Source organism: Coregonus clupeaformis, chromosome 36, assembly GCF_020615455.1.
Source record: "Coregonus clupeaformis isolate EN_2021a chromosome 36, ASM2061545v1, whole genome shotgun sequence".
In the NCBI taxonomy this organism is placed as follows: Eukaryota; Metazoa; Chordata; class Actinopteri; order Salmoniformes; family Salmonidae; genus Coregonus; species Coregonus clupeaformis.
Window position 1 is genome coordinate 3,345,269 of NC_059227.1, and position 21,881 is coordinate 3,367,149.

At 44.5% G+C, this 21,881-nt stretch overlaps 1 protein-coding gene across 1 annotated transcript in view; it reads left to right on the forward strand.

Annotated features, from left to right (window-relative positions):
• Nucleotides 1-6,177: 6,177 nt before the first annotated feature.
• LOC123482696 (methyltransferase-like protein 24) overlaps nucleotides 6,178-21,881 on the forward strand; it is a 90,562-nt gene continuing 74,858 nt past the window's right edge. The window contains exon 1 of the mRNA XM_045211182.1: nucleotides 6,178-6,847. Coding sequence (XP_045067117.1) covers nucleotides 6,491-6,847 — 357 coding nt within the window. The 5' untranslated portion in view covers nucleotides 6,178-6,490. The remainder of the gene's footprint in view (nucleotides 6,848-21,881) is intronic.

Below are 21,881 nucleotides of genomic sequence, written 5' to 3' on the forward strand. Positions count from 1 at the left end.
TAGAGTGAGCCAATGGCAGTTTTGCTCCTTCACTGCTCCTGTTTCCAGCACAGACACTAATTGTTGGGGCAACCCTTCCCTCTCTTCCTCTTTCCTCTCCTCCCTTCTTTTCCATTTTCCACTTTTTCTCCCCTCTCTTGCACACATTTACATTTTACATTTTCGTCATTTAGCAGACGCTCTTACAAATTGGTGCATTCACCTTATGATAGCCAGTGGGACAACCACTGGGGGGGGGTAGAAGGATTACTTTTATCCTATCCCAGGTATTCCTTAAAGAGGTGGGGTTTCAAGTGTCTCCGGAAGGTGGTGAGTGACTCCGCAGTCCTGGCGTCGTGAGGGAGCTTGTTCCACCATTGGGGTGCCAGAGCAGCGAACAGTTTTGACTGGGCTGAGCGGGAACTGTGCTTCCGCAGAGGTAGAGGGGCCAGCAGGCCAGAGGGGGATGAACGCAATGCCCTCGTTTGGGTGTAGGGACTGATCAGAGCCGGAGGTGCCGTTCCCCTCACAGCTCTGTAGGCAAGCACCATGGTCTTGTAGCAGATGCGGGCTTCAACTGGAAGCCAGTGGAGTGTGCGGAGGAGCGGGGTGACGTGAGAGAACTTGGGAAGGTTGAACACCAGACGGGCTGCAGCGTTCTGGATGAGTTATAGGGGTTTAATGGCACAGGCAGGGAGCCCAGCCAACAGCGAGTTGCAGTAATCCAGACGGGAGATGACAAGTGCCTGGATTAGGACCTGTGCCGCTTCCTGTGTAAGGTATGGTCGTACTCTGCGAATGTTGTAGAGCATGAACCTACAGGATCGGGTCACCGCTTTGATGTTAGCGAAGAACGACAGGGTGTTGTCCAGGGTCACGCCAAGGTTCTTTGCACTCTGGGAGGAGGACACAACAGAGTTGTCAACCGTGATGCCGAGATCATGGAGCGGGCAGTCCTTCCCCGGGAGGAAGAGCAGCTCCGTCTTGCCGAGGTTCAGCTTGAGGTGGTGATCCGTCATCCACACTAATATGTCTGCCAGACATGCAGAGATGCGATTCGCCACCTGGTTATCAGAAGGGGGAAAGGAGAAGATTAATTGTGTGTGGTCTGCGTATGGGGAGTAAAGGTACCGTTTCCTTCTCTCTGTACAGTTTTCTCTCACACACACACTCACTCACTTGCTCCATCTTTCTTTCTTTTGCTTTTCTCACAATAGCTTTCCCAGTCCAGTCCTTTTCAATCTGGCTCCCCTTTCTTTTTCTCTCCTTTATGACACAAGATGAGTTTCATTATTTAGTGGAAAGAACAATGGAGGGGGATTCTCACCACCACAGACCCTAGAACAGGTGAGAAAGAACGAGAGGTTCTGCATTCTTCCACTGTGAAGAAACTCTCATACAGCCCCTCACTCCCCACTGGGCAAAAACTGGTTGAATCAACGTTGTTTCCACGTCATTTCAAACACAAAATGATATGCGATGAAATTTAATCATTGTGGAAAACTGATTGGATTTGCAAAAAGGAATTTCGTATTTTTTTAACCTAACTTTTAACCTAAATCCAATGTCATGGTGCCATTTTTTGCTGATTTCAAATTTAATTCACTCTAATTGACAACTCAACCAAATGTAAATAAAAATTGTCGTTGAACTGATGTCTGTGCCCAGTGGGTTCTTACCTACCAAGAGCTTTCTCACCAAAAATAAAAAGGATTAAGGCCTCTACCTGAGAGTGTCAAATGAATAGCTGTCTGTGACTAAAGCATCATTGGGATTATTGTAGCGTAGTCGTTTGACACTGTCAATCTCTCTGAAGGACTCTGGGGCTTCTCGTTATTGGTTGGTGTTGACTTCTGCTTTGCATGGCCAACTGGAGTGGATTTCACAGAACCCAGGGTCAATCGAAGGGTCAATGACCCCTACATCTGAAGAACTGTCTATGGTCCTGGTGCTGGTTGGTGAGATCGAGCTAACCAAGCTGGTTGGTGATGTTAATAGTGACATGTCCGTTGATGGCACACGAGTGGAAGAACTGTCCATGGACCTGGCGCTGGTTGGTGATAGCCAGTGCTTGCCTCTTCTTTGGCGGAGAATGGGACGTCCCACTCACATCGTTGCCAGCACTCCAGCGTTTTCTGTTCTCTATGTTAGGCTGCCGATAACTCTTAAGTGAGCTCTCAAACCGATGGCCACTCACAGCCATTATTTCCCCTTGCCACCAGCCCCATGTAGGCTCGGCCCTAAACAATGTGCTCTCTGTCACCTGGGGGTGCATGGCAAATGGCCCAGCAAAACACAAATGACAATGCTTCAAGGACCAGTATGTCTTTTCCCCTCTCTCTCTACAGTATCCAGAGGACTGACTATTGAATGTGTGATAGAATAATACCATAGTATCCATGTTTGGCATCTATCTGAAACTTGTCCTCCAAGTGGCGCAGTGGTCTAAGGCGCTGCATCGCAGTGCTAGCTGTGCCACTAGAGATCCTAGTTCGAATCCAGGCTCTGGCCGCGACCGGGAGACCCATGGGGCGGCGCACAAGTCATCCAGGGTAGGGGAGGGAATGGCCGGCAGGGATGTAGCTCAGTTGGTAGATCATGGCGTTTGCAACGCCAGGGTTGTGGGTTCAATTCCCACGGGGCCAGTATGAAACATATTTTTTTTAAATAATGTATGCACTCACTAACTGTAAGTCGCTCTGGATAAGAGCGCCTGCTAAATGACTAAAATGTAAATGAGTAGAATGCTGATGCCATCTATATGGATGTATGATCTCTGTGATAACTTGTATCTGTACAGGGTGAACTTTAAATTACTAATTGCAAAGGGGTTTTATTGTCCTCTCAGGATTTCTGTCTTATTTACACTGGTCTCAAGTTACTGACCAATCAAACAGTTACTGTTTGATTGGTCAACGGTGGTTGGTTTTACACCTTCAGATAATATAAATGAAATGAAGGTCTGTTGTTCTCTCTCTTATCCTGTATCCTGTCCATTGGAGGAAGGTTGTATGATCAATTATAATTTCCTAGGCTTCTAGGCCTAGTATGCATGTATTTGTCCATGCTTTGTCTTGTAAGTTAACCTAGGATCTATATGTCTAGAATTATGCTTTGTTAATGGCAGTATTGCCTTGTAAGCTTAAGCTTTATGACTTGTACGTGAACATGTAAAGTGTTGTTCCCATGTTTCATGAGTTGAAATAAAAGATCCCAGAAATGTTCCATAATTTGTTTATATCCCTGTTAGTGAGCATTTCTCCTTTGCCAAGATAATCCTTCCACCGGACAGGTTTGACATATCAAGAAGCTGATTAAACAGCATGATCTTTACACAGGTGCACCTTGTGCTGGGGACAACAAAGGGCCACTCTAAAATGTGCAGTTTTGTCATAAGCACAATGCCACAGATGTGTCAAGTTTTGAGGGAGCGTGCAATTGGCATGCTGACTGCAGGAATGTCCACCATAGCTGTTGCCAGAGAATTGAATGTTCATTTCTCTACCATAAGCCGCATCCAACGTCGTTTTAGAGAATTTGGCATACGTCCAACCGGCCTCACAACCGCGGACCATGTGTAACCACGCCAGCCCAGGACCCCCACATCCGGATTCTTCAACTGCGGGATCATCTGAGACAAAACTGAAGAATTTCTGCACAAACTGTCAGAAACCATCTCAGGGAAGCTCATATGTGTGTTCGTCATCCTCAACAGGGTCTTGACCTGACTGCAGTCCGGCATCGTAACCGACTTCAGTGGGCAAATGGTCACCTTCGATGGCCACTGGCACGATAGAGAAGTGTGCCCTTCACGGATTAATCCCGGTTTCAACTGTACCGGGCAGATGACGTGTGGGCGAGCGGTTTGCTGATGTCAACATTGTCAACAGAGTGCCCCATGGTGGCATTGGGGTTATGGTATAGGCAGGCATAAGCTATGGACAACGAACACAACTGCATTTTATCGATGGCAATTTGAATGCACAGAGATACCGTGACAAGATCCTAAGGCCTTAGGATTCTCAGTCACGTGAAATCCATAGATTAGGTCCTAATGAATTTATTTTAATTGACTAATTTCCTTGAACTGTAACTCAGTAAAATCTTTGAAATTGTTGCATGTTGCATTTATATATTTGCTCAGTGTACTATAGTATTCTACAGTGTACTACACAATTATATACTAAGGACTAGAATTGATCGAGGGATACTACAGTGTGTAGTATAGTATTTTAAAGTATGCTATAGTTTACTACAGAATTCAATAGTAAGTACTTTAGTATTCTATAGTAAACTGTAGTATTTTTATGTGGGCATGCTCAAGACAGGCTTGATGCAAACTAGTGCTGCTAAACGTTATGTTTCTTTCAATAATTTAATTTGTTTCATTTGATTACAGTACACCTATGTTTTAATTATATCTGAACAATACATTCATTTTTAATGCATCAATGATTATGAAAGATGTCTTCAATGATCACACATGGGATAGAAATGATGGGTAGTGCAAGTGTACTGTCTATGTGAAAACAGTAATTTACTGTAATTTACAGTACTGTAGCATATAACAATCAAAGGGCAATTTTGAAACATGTATCTTGCATTTTTTGCTATTGGATTAACTGGTTGGTAAAACAACTAAATTGAGAAGATATCATTATGTTGTGTTTTGGTGATTCAATCAATGTTCTCATGGTATTTCACAGTAAACATATTTTGGATCAATCGTTGTATGGTGAAAGATGTCTCCAAACAAAATGAATGCACAATAAAAAGGTTTTGAATAGAAGGCTTGCTGCATTACAAGTGTTACCAGTTTGGAGTTTTGTACTAAGAATTTTGAAAATTCACCACATATGTGAAAATAACGCCATATCGATAGAAAATAACTGTAACTACGTCCTCCATATTGACTGGGGAATATAACCTAGCGTAATTGCCTGTGTGCGTTTGTGTGTGTGTGTGTGTGATACTTCTCTCTACATCCAGGTGGCAGTAGAGCAATGTGTGTCTCTGGTCAATCCCACAGCCTGTTTTCATAAATAAAGAGTACACTGTCTAGGAGCCTCCCATTCCCCTACTTTCATAAAGCCTGTGTGGATCCTTAATCATTACACTCACAACTTCACTGACCTCAACTAATAAAGTCCCCAAAACTTGAGTGGATAAACTTTTCCAGATGCAAAAAATCTACTTCTTTCAATCAGCCAGCCATACTGTAAACTCCTTTACCCTTTGCAATGTCAGACTTAATACATGGGAGCTGCAGTAGGGGGATTGGAATTATTTTTTTTATGAAGAAAGGAGCAATTGGGCTGCTTCTGGGGGAGTGGGAGTAAGTGTACACTTTGGCTGTCCCCATAGGAGAACCCTTTGAAGAACCATTTTTGGTTCCAGGTCGAACCCTTTTGGGTTCCATCTACGACCCTTTCCACAGAGAGTTCTGCATGGAACTCAAAAGGTTCTACCTGGGGGAAAAATGTTTTATTCTTTGGAGACAGCCGAAGAACCCTTTTGAAACTCTTTTTTCTAAGATTGTAGTGTTTCAAAGTGATTTCATAGGACTTGAGCTCCCAACAGTTTCGATTAATCATGTTTATACCCACAGTTTTTAGATTGCAGTGAGCAGAGAGAAAGAAAGAGAGCGCTAAAGTAGATGAAGCGCCCTCATTCCTTCATTTACAACACCCCGAAACCTTTTCTAATCAACCTCTGTATCCCTCTCTTCTCCATTCTTCCCATTTGTTTTCTTTTCCCTTGTTCCTCTCTTTCTGTGACAGACTGCAAAACACGCCTTTGATTTAAAAGCACTCACACACACCGTCCAAGACTGCACTTCATTTTCTCCCTGTCCTTCTCTCTCTCCTTCCCTCTCTTCTCCTCTCCTCTCCCTCGCTCTCTCCCCCTCTCTCTATATGACCTCCTCAGTGTATGAAACAGAGTGTCCGTAGAGAGAGAATGTGAGGCCTTGGTGACAGCTAGCTGTGGATGTGTTGGCCCTGCCCAGTGTAGAGTTACACAGTAACCCGAGACACAGGGGAACGTAGATGGAGTGAGAGGGGTGTGTGTGAGAAAGGGGTGTGAGGGCTAGGAGAGGGAGGGGGAAGTTCCAAAACTTTTCAATGAAAGCCGCATGCTCTTTTCCACCGATTTAATGTGAAGGGGCTCACATACAATGACACACATATACACCGAGAGAGAGGGAGAGAGACATACACACACACACACACACACACACTCACACAGACTGAGGTAGTTGTTTTGCGATGAGCAGGTGTCCTCCTGTCTCACAAACCCTCAGCACTGCTCCTGCTTATCTTGATCAAACTGTGGACTTCCAAGCGGAGGGAAGGAGGGAAAGAAGGAGGACAGGAGAAAGACTATCCACTCCAAGGAGGAGGAGAGGAAGAATGGGATAGAGACAGAGCGAGAGATCAACAATCTCACAGTTCAGAACATGGACTGAGGCTAGAAAGAGAGGAACAGAAAAAAGGGAAAGATACAGAGAGAGATGTGGCCAAGCATGGGGATAGACAGACAGACTAGAGGACTGGCTCTGCGCCTGTGTCTTCTCCTCACCACTCTGTGTGTCTGTGTTCACGTTTACCTGGAGCTTGGGAGGAGGAGGGGGGCTCCTTCGCCCCTCATTTTAGGATGTCCCACACAGACCAGCCAGGTGCTACCAGACAAGAGGGCGAGGACACAGGGGGCAAAGGACCCCATGGAGCCCAATGTTGGGGCTGAGGACAGAGCCGTGAAGAGAAGGGTGTCCTATGTACGCACGCTGCAGAATGACTCTGTAGCAGGGAAGACAGGGGGAAGGCACAACCCCTCCACATGCTGCCCACCTTTGCGCCCTAAAAGAAAGGTGAGTGAGAGCGATTTTTGATTTTATTATTATTTTATTTAACCTTTATTTAACCAGGTAGGCCAGTTGAGAACAAGTTCTCATTTACAACTGTGACCTGGCCAAGATAAAGCAAAGCAGTGCAATAAAAAGAACAACAACACAGAGTTACACATGGGATAGACAAAAACATACAGTCAATAACACAATAGAAAATCTATATACAGTGTGTGCAAATGTAGTAAGTTATGGAGGTAAGGCAATAAATAGGCCATAGTGCAAAATAATTACAATGTAGTATTAACACTGGAGTGATAGATGTGCAGAAGATGATGTGCAAATAGAGATACTGGGGTGCAAATGAGCAAAATAAATAACAATATGGGGATGAGGTAGTTGGGTGGGCTAATTACAGATGGGCTGTGTACAGGTGCAGTAATCGGTAAGCTGCTCTGACAACTGATGCTTAAAGTTAGTGAGGGAGATAAGAGTCTCCAGCTTCAGAGATTTTTGCAGTTCGTTCCAGTCATTAGCAGCAGAGAACTGGAAGGAATGGCGGCCATAGGAGATTTGGCTTTGGGGATGACCATTGAGATATACCTGCTGGAGCGCATACTACGATTGGGTGTTGCTATGGTGACCAATGAGCTAAGATAAGGCGGGGATTTGTCTAGCAGTGATTTATAGATGACCTGGAGCCAGTGGGTTTGGCAACGAATATGTAGTGAGGGCCAGCCAACGAGAGCGTACAGGTCACAATGGTGGGTAGTATATGGCACTTTGGTGACAAAACGGATGGCACTGAGTTAGACTACATCCAATTTGCTGAGTAGAGTGTTGGAGGCTATTTTGTAAATGACATCGCCGAAGTCAAGGATCGGTAAGATAGTCCGTTTTACGAGGGCATGTTTGGCAGCATGAGTGAAGGAGGCTTTGTTGCGAAATAGGAAGCCAATTCTAGATTTAACTTTGGATTGGAGATGCTTAATGTGAGTCTGGAAGGAGAGTTTACGGTATAACCAGACACCTAGGTATTTGTAGTTGTCCACAAATTCTAAGTCAGACCCGCCGCAGCATTCGATTGAAGAGCATGCATTTAGTTTTACTAGCGTTTAAGAGCAGTTGGAGGCTACGGAAGGAGTGTTGTATGGCATTGAAGCTCGTTTGGAGGTTTGTTAACACAGTGTCCAATGAAGGTCTATATGTATACAAAATGGAGTCGTCTGCGTAGAGGTGGATCAGAGAGTCACCAGCAGCAAGAGCCCGAGAATTGAACCCTGTGGCACACGCATAGAGACTGCCAGAGGTCCAGACAACAGGCCCTCCGATTTGACACATTGAACTCTATCTGAGAAGTAGTTGGTGAACCAGGCGAGGCAGTCATTTGAGAAACCAAGGCTATTTAGTCTGCCAATAAGAATGCGGTGATTGACAGAGTCGAAAACCTTGGCCAGGTCGATGAAGACGGCTGCACAGTACTGTCTTTTATCAATCGCGGTTATAATATCATTTAGGACCTTAAGCGTGGCTGAGGTGCACCCATGACCAGCTCGGAAACCAGATTGCATAGCGGAGAAGGTAGGTGGGATTCGAAATGGTCGGTGATCTGTTTGTTAACTTGGCTTTCAAATACTTTCGAAAGGCAGGGCAGGATGGATATAGGTCTGTAACAGTTTGGATCTAGAGTATCACCCCCTTTGAAGAGGGGGATGACCGCGGCAGCTTTCCAATCTCTGGGGATCTCAGATGATACGAAAGAGAGGTTGAACAGGCTAGTAATAGGGGTTGCGACAATTTCGGTGGCTAATTTTAGAAAGAAAGGGTCCAGATTGTCTAGCCCAGCTGATTTGTAGGGGTCCAGATTTTGCAGCTCTTTCAGAACATCAGCTGTCTGAATTTGGGTGAAGGAGAAGCTGGGGGGCATGGGCAAGTTGCAGCGGAGGGTGCAGAGCTGGTGGCCGGGGTAGGGGTAGCCAGGTGGAAAGCATGGCCAGCCGTAGCAAAATGCTTATCGAAATTCTCGATTATCGTAGATTTATCAGTGGTGACAGTGTTTCCTAGCCTCAGTGCAGTGGGCAGCTGGGAGGAGGTGGTCTTATTCTCCATGGACTTTACAGTGTCCCAAAAGTTTTTGGAGTTAGTACTACAGGATGCAAATTTCTGCAGTAGGGGGATGTGACCACTAAGTGTTTATCTGATCTGAAGTCAGTTCTGCTGTTTAAATGTTAATGATTGAGCATTAGAATTGTGGAACTGGGTCATTCTACAGATTCGGTGCCTTTTGTGATTGAGGAGGATGAAACAATGAACATTAAAATCTTAAGCTTTTTTTTATTTGATGTGACAAAGTAATGTGTGTACTTGATAGAAAATACCTTTTCCCATCTCAATGTAGAGTATTAAGTTATTATTCTGTATTATTTTCTCAAACAAGTCCCAATTTAATTCAACCCCGTCACAGTCATTTTGTTATTCAACTATTCATTTTTCCAATAAGCTTGAGATCAGCTTCTGGCATAATCTCACAGTTTAGATGTCCCTTGTAAATAATGGCATATTGTAATTAAAGAGAAAATCAAGAAAAACTGACCAGCACCATCCTTTCCAGTTTACGATGAAGAAATTTCTAATCTAACTCCACATTTTCGCAAGAAATGTGCAAGAATGCTGCGTAATTCCTGACAAAATTGAAATAGCCTTATTTACCCTGATTTAATACACACAATAAAAACACTATTGATGTTATATTTTGTGTATTTAATACAAAAATGTAAAAAATAATCTCGTAACAGGGATGAATGCACCGCAACAGGGTTGAAAATCATGTAACAGGGTTGAGTGAAAAGCATCATGTGTCATATGTTTTATCTTTTGAGATCACTAACATGTTGCCATTTTTTAAACATTTTAAACATTTTTAAACCTACTGTCAACATAGCTTTTAAAATCTAAAGAATCTAGATGAAAGCTAGACAGAGTAAAACACATTAATGAACTAATAACAGTAACAACATCTGAAATTGTAGGTCAAGGTCAAGTCAATGACCAGTTTACTCTCCAAAACTAATTACTGTATCCTTTTAATCACTATGTAGTAAAATGAACGTGAACTTGCAGATAATACTCCTAAATATGTCAGTACAAACCAGTCGGCTAGTGAACATGAACCCCTCACGCACCAGTTGCCAAGGCAGTATACTGTATGTCTTTTTAGACTAGTCTTCATTTACATTCTCTAGTCTTTTTTATGCATTACCAAATTATGCTTTAAAGCAACAAAACTTTATTTTCTGTTGATTGTGTGTCCATGACCACCACCACCTCGTGTCTTAAAGATCTTACATTTCCAGGAGAATTACCTGACCACCGGCGCGCAGATGTCCCTCACCTTCCTCTCTATGTGTGTTTCCTTTCTGCTGCTGTTTTTTCCATTGTTTTTTCCATTGTTGAATCTGAAATTGTAGGTCAAGGTCAAGTCAATGACCTGCTTACTCTTCAAGACTAAATATTGTATCCTTTTAATCACTATGTAGTAAAATGAACATGAACTTGCAGATAATACTCCTAAATATGTCAATGTATATAGGAGAGAGAACAAATTAATTGTCACTTTTTTTAAGTTATTATTTTCAAAAATTCCTCGTACTTTTAGTTGATACTGTAAAACCGTAAACAACAAACATTCAACAAGAAAATATGATTGGTATTAAGCAATATACATTAAATATTGCTAAGATTTAACAGCTATTCAACCCTGTAACAGCCATTCAACCCCGTAACATTGAAAAATGTGATGGGGTTGAATGTGACAGGGTTGAAGATTTTGTGCTAATCTGTTGCTAATTCGGGATGCAAAGCAGCTAGCAGTGTGCCACATGGCCTTATTCAACAAAAGACATTGTTATACTTCATAGCTATAAAAACAATTCTTGGTAAAATCTTAACTATGAATTCCCCCCCCCCAACAGAGTTGAATACCTGAGATTGACAAAGCCCATATGTGCTTAAAAAACATGAAATATTTATAAAAAGTGAGAGAGCAGCTTACCACTTGTCACACCAGGCTTCTCTGAAGACTTGTATGATGTCACTTCCTCATAAATGATGTCCACAGGATCAAACCATTATTTAATTGTGAGTGGGGGTATTGTTGCGTTACGGGGTTGAAAGAAATACAAGGACAGGGGTAAAAGCCTGAATTTCTCAGAAAATAAAATGTCTTATGCTGAGAAAATGGATAATGCATAATAAGGGGGCATATACAATTAATTTAACAAAAAAAAGCATTATTATTTAACACTGTGTACTCAAAATGAGTCACGCCATTTGCATGATGGTCAATAGGGACAGGCGAAATTCTTAATACTCCTAAGAAAAGCAAACATATAAGTATTGAAATTCATCTCTGTTTAAAATCATATTCTCTACTCCATATTAAAAACATGTAAAACTTTGAAATGTTGTAATTTAAGTGTAGTTTGATAAATGTTCTGACAAGTTATAACACTAGTACATCTTGGGACACTGACAATACTGAAATGTCACCGAATCTGTAGAATGACCCAACTATAGAAGTGTTATCTGAACCTAGATCAGAGCTTAGTGGAAGATGCCCACCTGGAGTGTGTGACTCAATAAGGGGACGTTCGGGAGCACTTGTTCAGTCACTGTGTTGTAGCCACAAAGCTGCTTAGAGGCTGACAGACAGAGTTAAAACTAAGAGGAGGAGAGGGGCAGTGGGATCAATGAGGGATCAATGGGTAGGCTGTAGGTTGAAGAGGAGAGAGAGGCTGACTGTTGTTAGATTACAGAGAGGAAAAGGACTCAAGAGCGTCTGCTAAATGACTAAAATGTAAATGTATGTGGCCGATGATAAGCTGAGCTGTTGTACTGAACTAAAGACATTGGACACAGGGTTGAGGAGAATTTCTCTATCTGATAGACTCTGGGAATATGATAGATACTCTCAAACTGAAAGACCCAAATGTTCTACTTCTAATTTTGCAGAAGAATTGTCAACTTTAGAATCCTGAAATGTGCTTGGCGTGAGAGTGCTAGCATTGGTGAAACATGCTAAATGCTAAAGATATGCTGTGAGAGATGTTTCTATGTAAGAAAGTGGGTGGGGAAAGATGATTCACTGTTTGAACTAGGGGTTTAGAGATTTGCTACAAAGTTACTTGGGGTGGGAGTCCCAAAGTCCAACTCAGAGACAAAGACACTCCTTGCTGCCACACATATTAACACACACACACACACACACACTACTATTTCCCCCTGACTGTTTCTGAAGCTGCATGTCAATAGAGGATCCGGTCCAACAAACAACCTTTCAGAGACAAACAAACACACACACCTGACCTCTAACCTATTGAGAGTATGTTCAAGGACCATGCACCACACCCACCACACTACCTGTTGACTCCCAATTCTTTCTCTCTCTTTCTTTCTTCATCTGTCAACCAGTTTCTCTTTGGCTTTCTCTTCTTTCCCCCAATGTTATATTCCTCTCTTTTCCCTGCTGTCTTCATCTCATTCCTTTCTCCCTCCTGCCCTCTCTTCACCCCTCCATCTCTTTCCCCTCAGCCATGTCTCAAAGGAGGCTGCTTGAAAATCACTGCAGGCAAAAACAACATATTATGCCACATCACCCTGAGCACTGAGAGCTAGCTGGCCACTGCTGTGATATCAATAATACATAGCACCATATGCTGCCTGGTGGTCTCTACTTTTAACACACATTTGTCACATAAATTGCCCTACAGGAGCAGAACCACTGCTTAATTTGTGCCTCTCCTTTTTGGACTGTTTCGTTCTGGGACCACTTTTTGCAGTGTAAAAATATAATAAAACCGATCAAAGTTAACTCTCTCTGCTCTGATAGACATGAATGAGCCTGCAACTCTCATCTCTCCAGCCTTGCACTTCATCATTTATTTCCCTATTGAATCATAGAAGGGTTCCGGAGGAGCTGCAGCACCCCTGATGAATTGTAATACATTTGCCAAAGTTATAGAATTACTGCTGTCTGTTCAGAAATAAATGAAACAATTTAGAACTGCCTACTACACCATGACAAAGCATATAATTTAACCACAGAGGATCAACAGCTTCTTAAAAAATAAATTGCCTAGCTGTGGATTGTAGACCAATAACAAGGTATAGCCTACAGTCGGGAACGCGCGGCAAATCTGTCAGTGAATAAACATCATGCAGACAAAACAGGCCTTTCGCAATACAAATACAATCGCTGGAAAACACAGGTTGGAAAGCAAATGGCTCCTGCTGAAAAGAGAAGACTAATCTGTCTGCTGTAGGCTACCAAAATATTTGATCAACTTCCAAATAGGCCTATTGTTTTAGAAAGTAAAACAAGAGAGAGAGGGGCTTTTGGCACGAGTGCATCGGCCATCACCAGCGAGTGAGCTGCGCATCATTGGGTGAGTCAATGAAACTGGAAAGCATTTTTAGGACTATAATTTCCTCCTCATATTGTAGCCTACAATATGTGTCCCCACACACTTACTCCTGGGCTATTAATGGTTTCAAGAAATTGTCATTTTTATTGATCTCAGGTTCTCAGTTTGTCAGTGTCAAATTAGCCTGTCATTTCGATCATTTGTGCGGTATTATGGTGCTTTCAACTGGGAACTCTGAAAAAAACAAGGTGGAAACATGACGTTAGTGATCTTCAGGTCGGAAAGCCGGAGCTCTAGAAAGAGGCCTGAGTTCCCAACTTGGAATTGAGATTTGGATGACCGTTCAAAACAAATTTTCGCAGTTGTAGCTTGACTTTTACCGAGTTCCCAGTTGTCTTTAACGCACTGAATTTGGAAGTCAGAGATTTCCCAGTTCCGAGGTCCCGTTTTGAAAGCGGCATTAAAAAACATTATGCCAAAATCTCCAGTCATGTAAAATGATGTAGAATTACATGAAATGTGTTTATAAAAATGCCACATTCTTCCCGGACCCTACACCACTAAAAATGTTCTCCATGTGTGCGACTTCTGTAAGTGCCTCTACTCTACTGCTGTATGCCACTACGCAAATGCGATGATATCAGTAGCGACCCGCCCACCTGTTTTGAGCCCCACATTTATAGCAATATATATATATATATATATATATATATATATATATATATATATATATACAGTTGAAGTCGGAAGTTTACATACACCTTAGCCAAATACATTTAATCTCAGTTTTTCACAATTCCTGACATTTAATCCTAGTACAAATTCCCTGTCTTAGGTCAGTTAGGATCACCACTTTATTTTAAGAATGTGAAATGTCAGAATAATAGTAGAGAGAATTATTTATTTCAGTTTTTATTTCTTTCATCACATTCCCAGTGGGTCAGAAGTTTACATACACTCAATTAGTATTTGGTAGCATTGCCTTTCAATTGTTTAACTTGGGTCAAACGTTTTGGGTAGCCTTCCACAAGCTTCCCACAATAAGTTGGGTGAATTTTGGCCCATTCCTCCTGACAGAGTTGGTGTAACTGAGTCAGGTTTGTAGGCCTCCTTGCTCGCACACGCTTTTTCAGTTCTGGCCACACATTTTCTATAGGATTGAGGTCAGGGCTTTGTGATGGCCAATCCAATACCTTAACTTTGTTGTCCTTAAGCCATTTTGCCACAACTTTGGAAGTATGCTTGGGGTCATTGTCCATTCGAAAGACCCATTTGCGACCAAGCTTTAACTTCCTGACTGATGTCTTGAGATGTTGCTTCAATATATCCACATAATTTTCCTTCCTCATGATGCCATCAATTTTGTGAAGTGCACCAGTCCCTCCTGCATCAAAGCACCTCCACAGCATGATGCTGCCACCCCTGTGCTTCACGGTTGGGATGGTGTTCTTTGGCTTGCAAGTACCTCCTTTTTCCTCCAAACAATGGTCATTATGGCCAAACAGCTCTTTTTTTGTTTCATCAGACCAGAGGACATTTCTCCAAAAAGTACAATCTTTGTCCCTATGTGCAGTTGCAAACTGTAGTCTGGCTTTTCTATGGCGGTTTTGGAGCAGTGGCTTCTTCCTTGCTGAGCGGCCTTTCAGGTTATGTCGATATAGGACTAGTTTTACTGTGGATATAGATACTTTTGTACCTGTTTCCTCCAGCATCTTCACAAGGTCCTTTGCTGTTGTTCTGGGATTGATTTGCACTTTTCGCACCAAAGTACTTTCATCTTTAGGAGACAGAACGCGTCTCCTTCCTGAGAGGTATGATGGCTGCGTGGTCCAATCGTGTTTATAATTGCATACTATTGTTTGTACAGATGAATGTGGTACCTTCAGGCGTTTGGAAATTGCTCCCAAGGATGAACCAGACTTGTGGAGGTCTACAATTATTTTTCTGATTTATTTTGATTTTCCCATGATGTCAAGCAAAGAGGCACTGAGTTTGAAGGTAGGCCTTGAAATACATCCACAGGTACACCTACAATTGACTTAAATGATGTCAATTAGCCTATTAAATCCATAGCAATTCAATCGAAGGGTGTGTCTATCACCGGCAACGGGATTAATGGATTTCGTAAATCAGGAAGGGGTGAAGTTCTCTGACAGTCAGGACACCCCTGGCAATACCTTACCACATCCGCATATACCCCCGGCCAGAAGAAATGTTGTAACACTGCTCGTATTTTTTCTCTCCATAAATGTCCTCCCAACAGGTGCTATGGGCCAAGTTCAGCACTGTTCACCGAAACGGGGTTGGAACCAACAGCTGCTCCATCGTAACGTTGTTGGAAAAGTGAGTACATTAGCCGGATTTATAGGTATGCCATCTATTACCTTGACAATCTGTCTTGCGTTCTGTAGTGTGGGGTCTTCCAGCTGAGCCGTACCAAACGTTCCCCTATACTGTGTTAACTCAGGAGGAAAAAAACTCATGGGTAACCAAATTCCCAGGCCCCTCGCCCTGCTCCTCCGGCTCCTCCTCTTCCCCCATTTCGGGACCATTTATCCCCCCTAGGTTTCCCGTCTCTTCGTCGGTTTATTCCCCTTCCTCTCCCAGGAGAACGCGAGTGTTGGCCACAGGAGGCGGGTGTCACGATCGTTTACGGACGAGAAGGACCAAGGCGCAGCGTGATATGCATTCATATTTATTAACGACTAAACACACGACAAAACCACAAACGAAACGTGAAGTCCAAGGTAGCATACACACAACATACCTTACACGGAACAAGATCCCACAACTGACTGGTGCCAAAAGGCTGCCTAAGTATGGTCCCCAATCAGAGACAACGAGCTACAGCTGCCTCTGATTGGGAACCACCCTGGCCAACATAGATCTAAACGATCTAGAAACTAAACATAGAAATAAACACAACACGAAATATACACACCCTGACTCAACAAATAACCGTCCCCTGAGTCAGGGCGTGACAGCGGGCAGGTAAGTATCCATTTTTTATTTTTTTTCATAGGACAAGGAGTTATTTTGTAGCGGTTTCATTTTCATTTCACCGGAAAATGTAAATGGTACCTGGCATGCCATATTACTGGCACAGCCATCTCCTTTGTCCTGTAGTCCTTTCCACAATTCTTGAAAGTATGGACAGTCATGACACAGTATCACAGGATATGGTAGATCTTCAATCAATCCTAGGTTACATCTGAACCGCGCTTTTGTGGTGTTAATCATTACCACTGCAGTTGGATAAATTCTGGTGACCCCGTGTACACAGGTGATGTCCATGGGGGGAGCTGCAGTCCTCTGCGGCTGAGTTAGTAGTGAAGGCATGATGAGGGAGACCATGCTCACGGAGTCTAGAAGAGCATCTACTACTTTCCCTTGTACCTGTACCCGACTGAGGTGCGGTGGGTGGCGGTGGTCTTGGACATGGGCCAAAATGACATGGTGGTGATGTAGAGTGGAAAATTGACCTGCAATGGGTTCCTCCTTCTTGGGATAGTTCCATGTGATGTGTCCTATTTTGTGACAGCAGTAGCACTCCCAGCTGTCGGTATCAACCCCTCTATACCTCGCCTTTGCTTCAGGCTGTAAAACCTGGTCCTGGTGTCCATGTTCCCCATCTGTCCTTTGGATTATTTATTTCCAAACCCGGGATGGCTGCAGTTGGGATGTTTTTCTTCCTCCTTTCTTGAGGCCTCCCTGTTCATGGGTGGTTCTGTCCAGATGGCTGGGTTTGAGCAGTTCTTCCATTGCTCGACATCTCTCAACAAGGTCCGACACTCTGTCCGCCGTTGTGGGACTGCTCTGGCTGACAACCTTCTTTAGCTTGTAAGGTAAGCCCTGGATGTAGTGGTCAATCACTATTCTTTCCATCATGGCCCTAGTACTGAGGGTCGCAGGCTCTAGCCATTTTTTGCTAGGTTGACCAGGTCAAACATCTGTGCCCTGGGTGTCTTCTCGGGTTGATACGTCCACGATTGGAACCGCTGCGCCCTCAAACAAACAGTGACTCCCAACCGGGCCATAGTCACTGGCTTCTGTCTCTTCCAAATCCGCCCACGCCTGTTGTGCATCCCCACAAATAAATAGAGCCAGTATTCCTGCCCACTCTATCTGTGGCCATGCCTCTCGTTCTTCCGTGCGCTCAAATGTCTTTAGGAAAGCCTCAACGTCATCATTCGGCGTATTTTCTGCAGATACCGAGTGGCCACGATGGGTAGACCCACAGTCTGTTGAGCAATTTTCAACGCAGTGATTTCAGCAGTTAACCTTTGCATGTCCATATTAATCTGCAGTTGACACTTCCTTTGTTCCTCCAATAACAAGTGGTTGGTTTCCGCATGCTGCTGATTTGCTTCTTTTTGCATGTTATTGGAAGTGACCAATTGCTTCAACAGATCTTCCATGGTTGTCGGCCCTTAAAACCTCTTAAAGATCGGACCCTTTTTTTCAATTGTCGCCTAAAATTACATACCCAAATCTAACTGTCTGTAGCTCAGGACCTGAAGCAAGGATATTGATACCATTTGAAAGGAAACACTTTGAAGTTTGTGGAAATGTGAACTTAATGTACGAGAATATAACACATTAGATCTGGTAAAAGATAATACAAACAAAAAAACATGTGTTTTCAATCTTTTTTTTTGTTCCATCATCTTTGAAATGCAGGAGAAAGGCCACAATATAATATTGCAGTTTAGGCGCAATTTACATTTTGCCCACTAGATTGCAGCAGTGTGTGTGTGCAAAGTTTCAGATTGATCCAGTGAAGCATTGCAATACTGGATTATTTTGTATCAAGTCTGCCCAAATGTGCCGAATTGGTCAATTGATACATTTTCAAGTACATAACTATAGAGAACATACAAAAATGAAATGGTAATACAAAATGTAAGTTTACATACTCCCAGGAATGTCATACATGATGGATCATTATCTTATACACTAACTTTCACACATCTAGATGGCAGGGCGGGGTGGGTGTGGAGCCAGAGACAGCAGTGGTTCAAACTGTAGAACCAAGTTCCTTCATTTGAATAAAAAAATTGATTTTATCAAACACAACTATGCTACATTTTAACTCTGGGACCCTTAGGATGACAAATCAGAGCAAGATTACTGAATGTAAGTACATTATTTACCTTCAGAGGTGAATGTATCAAACCAGTTGCCGTGATAAATGTTCTGTTGTTGTGCACTCTCCTCAAACAATAGCATGGTATTTTTTCACTGTAATAGCTACTGTAAATTGGACAGTGCAGTTAGATTAACAAGAATGTAAGCTTTCTGCCCATATAAGACATGTCTATGTCCTTGAAAGTTTGATGTTACTTACAACAGTTATGCTAATCACATTAGTGCACATTAGCTCAACCGTCCCGTATACGGGACACCGATCCTGTAGAGGTTAAACCACAAAAACATATATATATATATATACAGTGGGGAAAAAAAGTATTTAGTCAGCCACCAATTGTGCAAGTTCTCCCGCTTAAAAAGATGAGAGAGGCCTGTACTTTTCATCATAGGTACACGTCAACTATGACAGACAAAATGAGAAAAGAAAATCTAGAAAATCACATTGTAGGATTTTTTATGAATTTATTTGCAAATTATGGTGGAAAATAAGTATTTGGTCAATAACAAAAGTTTCTCAATGCTTTGTTACATACCCTTTGTTGGCAATGACACAGGTCAAACATTTTCTGTAAGTCTTCACAAGGTTTTCACACACTGTTGCTGGTATTTTGGCCCATTCCTCCTGCAGATCTCCTCTAGAGCAGTGTTGTTTTGGGGCTGTCGCTGGGCAACACGGACTTTCAACTCCCTCCAAAGATTTTCTATGGGGTTGAGATCTGGAGACTGGCTAGGCCACTCCAGGACCTTGAAATGCTTCTTACGAAGCCACTCCTTCTGTCACACCCTGGCTCGGGGACTCATTATGTTGAGCCAGGGTGTGTTCATTCTATGTTTTCTGTTTCTTTGGTGGGTGTTCTAGGTTGTCTATGTTCTATGTTTGCCGGTGTGACTCCCAATCAGGGGCAACGAGTGTCAGCTGTCGGCTGGTTGTCTCTGATTGGGAGCCATATTTAATCTGTCTGTTTTTCTTTCGGGTTGTGGGATTTTGTTTGTGTGTGTTCGTGTTGTAACATAGACGTCACGCATTCGTTGTTTATTGTTTTGTTCGTGTGAGCGTTTAAATAAATAGAATATGTTCAGTCGCAACGCTGCGCCTTGGTCCTTTTCATTAGACGAGCGTGACAGAAAATCCCACCTCAACTGGACCAAGCAGCGAGTCGAGGAGCCATCGCCAGGGAAAGCGCTGGCAGATCTCCGTGGCAGCTTCGACTGGGTCAAGCCCATTGAGGAGCTGAGTGACGAGGGTTGGAGACAGAGGAGCGAGAGGTGGGCGAGAATGATGGAGGCCTGGCCCACGGGGAGGAGAGACCCCCAGAAAATTTTTAGGGGGGGGCTCACGACGTGGACGACGGGACAGCAGGAGGCCGCGAGGGAGCGGTCCAGCGGGTGTGAAGAGGAGGCCGCCAGGTTAAGGGGGCCACTGGTCACAGAGGAGAGGGAAAGTGTGGAGGCACGGCGAGAGGTACTGGGGTGTGTTACCAGTCCGGTCCGGCCCGTTCCTGATCCCTGCGTAGGGCCAGTGGTGTGTGTCTCCAGTACGGTCCGGCCTGTTCCTGTTCCTCGCATCGAGCCTGTGGTGCGCGTCGCCAGCCCGGTCCGGCCCGTTCCTGCTCTCCGCACCAAGTCTGTGGTGCGCGTCGCCAGCCCGGCCCGGCCTGTTCCTGCTCCCCGCACCAAACCTGTGGTGCGCGTCGCCAGCCCGGTCCGGCCCGTTCCTGCTCTCCGCACCAAGTCTGTGGTGCGCGTCGCCAGCCCGGCCCGGCCTGTTCCTGCTCCCCGCACCAAACCTGTGGTGCGCGTCGCCAGCCCGGTCCGGCCCGTTCCTGCTCTCCGCACCAAGTCTGTGGTGCGCGTCGCCAGCCCGGCCCGGCCTGTTCCTGCTCCCCGCACCAAACCTGTGGTGCGCGTCGCCAGCCCGGCCCGGCCTGTTCCTGCTCCCCGCACCAAGTCTGTGGTGCGTTTCGTCAGCCCTGTCCGGCTCGTTCCTGCTCTCCGCACCAAGTCTGTGGTGCGCGTCGCCAGCCCGGCCCGGCCTGTTCCTGCTCCCCGCACCAAACCTGTGGTGCGCGTCGCCAGCCCGGCCCGGCCTGTTCCTGCTCCACGCACCAAGCCAGGGGTGTGTATCGTCAGCCCGGTCCGGTCCGTTCCTGTTCCACGCACCAAGCCAGGGGCGCGTGTCGTCAGTCCGGCTCCGGCCAGCGGGGCTAGACAGGACCAGGGGTACTTTGGGGGGTTGGAGAGGAAGTGGGGATCAAGCCCGGAGCCGGAGCCGCCGCCGAGGAGGAATGCCCACCCAGCCCTCCCCTGTTTTTGCTCGTATTTAGGCGCGGTCGCAGTCCGCGCCTTTAGGGGGGGGGTACTGTCACACCCTGGCTCGGGGACTCATTATGTTGAGCCAGGGTGTGTTCATTCTATGTTTTCTGTTTCTTTGGTGGGTGTTCTAGGTTGTCTATTTTCTATGTTTGCCGGTGTGACTCCCAATTTGGGGCAACGAGTGTCAGCTGTCGGCTGGTTGTCTCTGATTGGGAGCCATATTTAATCTGTCTGTTTTTCTTTCGGGTTGTGGGATTTTGTTCGTGTGTGTTCGTGTTGTAACATAGACGTCACGCATTCGTTGTTTATTGTTTTGTTCGTGTGAGCGTTTAAATAAATAGAATATGTTCAGTCGCAACGCTGCGCCTTGGTCCTTTTCATTAGACGAGCGTGACACCTTCGTTGCCCGGGCGGTGTGTTTGGGATCATTGTCATGCTGAAAGACCCAGCCACGTTTCATCTTCAATGCCCTTGCTGATGGAAGGAGGTTTTCACTCAAAATCTCACGATACATGGCCCCATTCATTCTTTCCTTTACACGGATCAGTCGTCCTGGTCCCTTTGCAGAAAAACAGCCCCAAAGCATGATGTTTCCACCCCCATGCTTCACAGTAGGTATGGTGTTCTTTGGATGCAACTCAACATTCTTTGTCCTCCAAACACAACGAGTTGAGTTTTTACCAAAAAGTTCTATTTTGGTTTCATCTGACCATATGACATTCTCCCAATCCTCTTCTGGATCATCCAAATGCACTCTAGCAAACTTCAGACGGGCCTGGACATGTACTGGCTTAAGCAGGGGGACACGTCTCGCACTGCAGGATTTGAGTCCCTGGCGGCGTAGTGTGTTACTGATGGTAGGCTTTGTTAATTTGGTCCCAGCTCTCTGCAGGTCATTCACTAGGTCCCCCCGTGTGGTTCTGGGATTTTTGCTCACCGTTCTTGTGATCATTTTGACCCCACGGGGTGAGATCTTGCGTGGAGCCCCAGATCGAGGGAGATTATCAGTGGTCTTGTATGTCTTCCATTTCCTAATAATTGCTCCCACAGTTTATTTCTTTAAACCAAGCTGCTTACCTATTGCAGATTCAGTCTTCCCAGCCTGGTGCAGGTCTACAATTTTGTTTCTGGTGTCCTTTGACAGCTCTTTGGTCTTGGCCATAGTGGAGTTT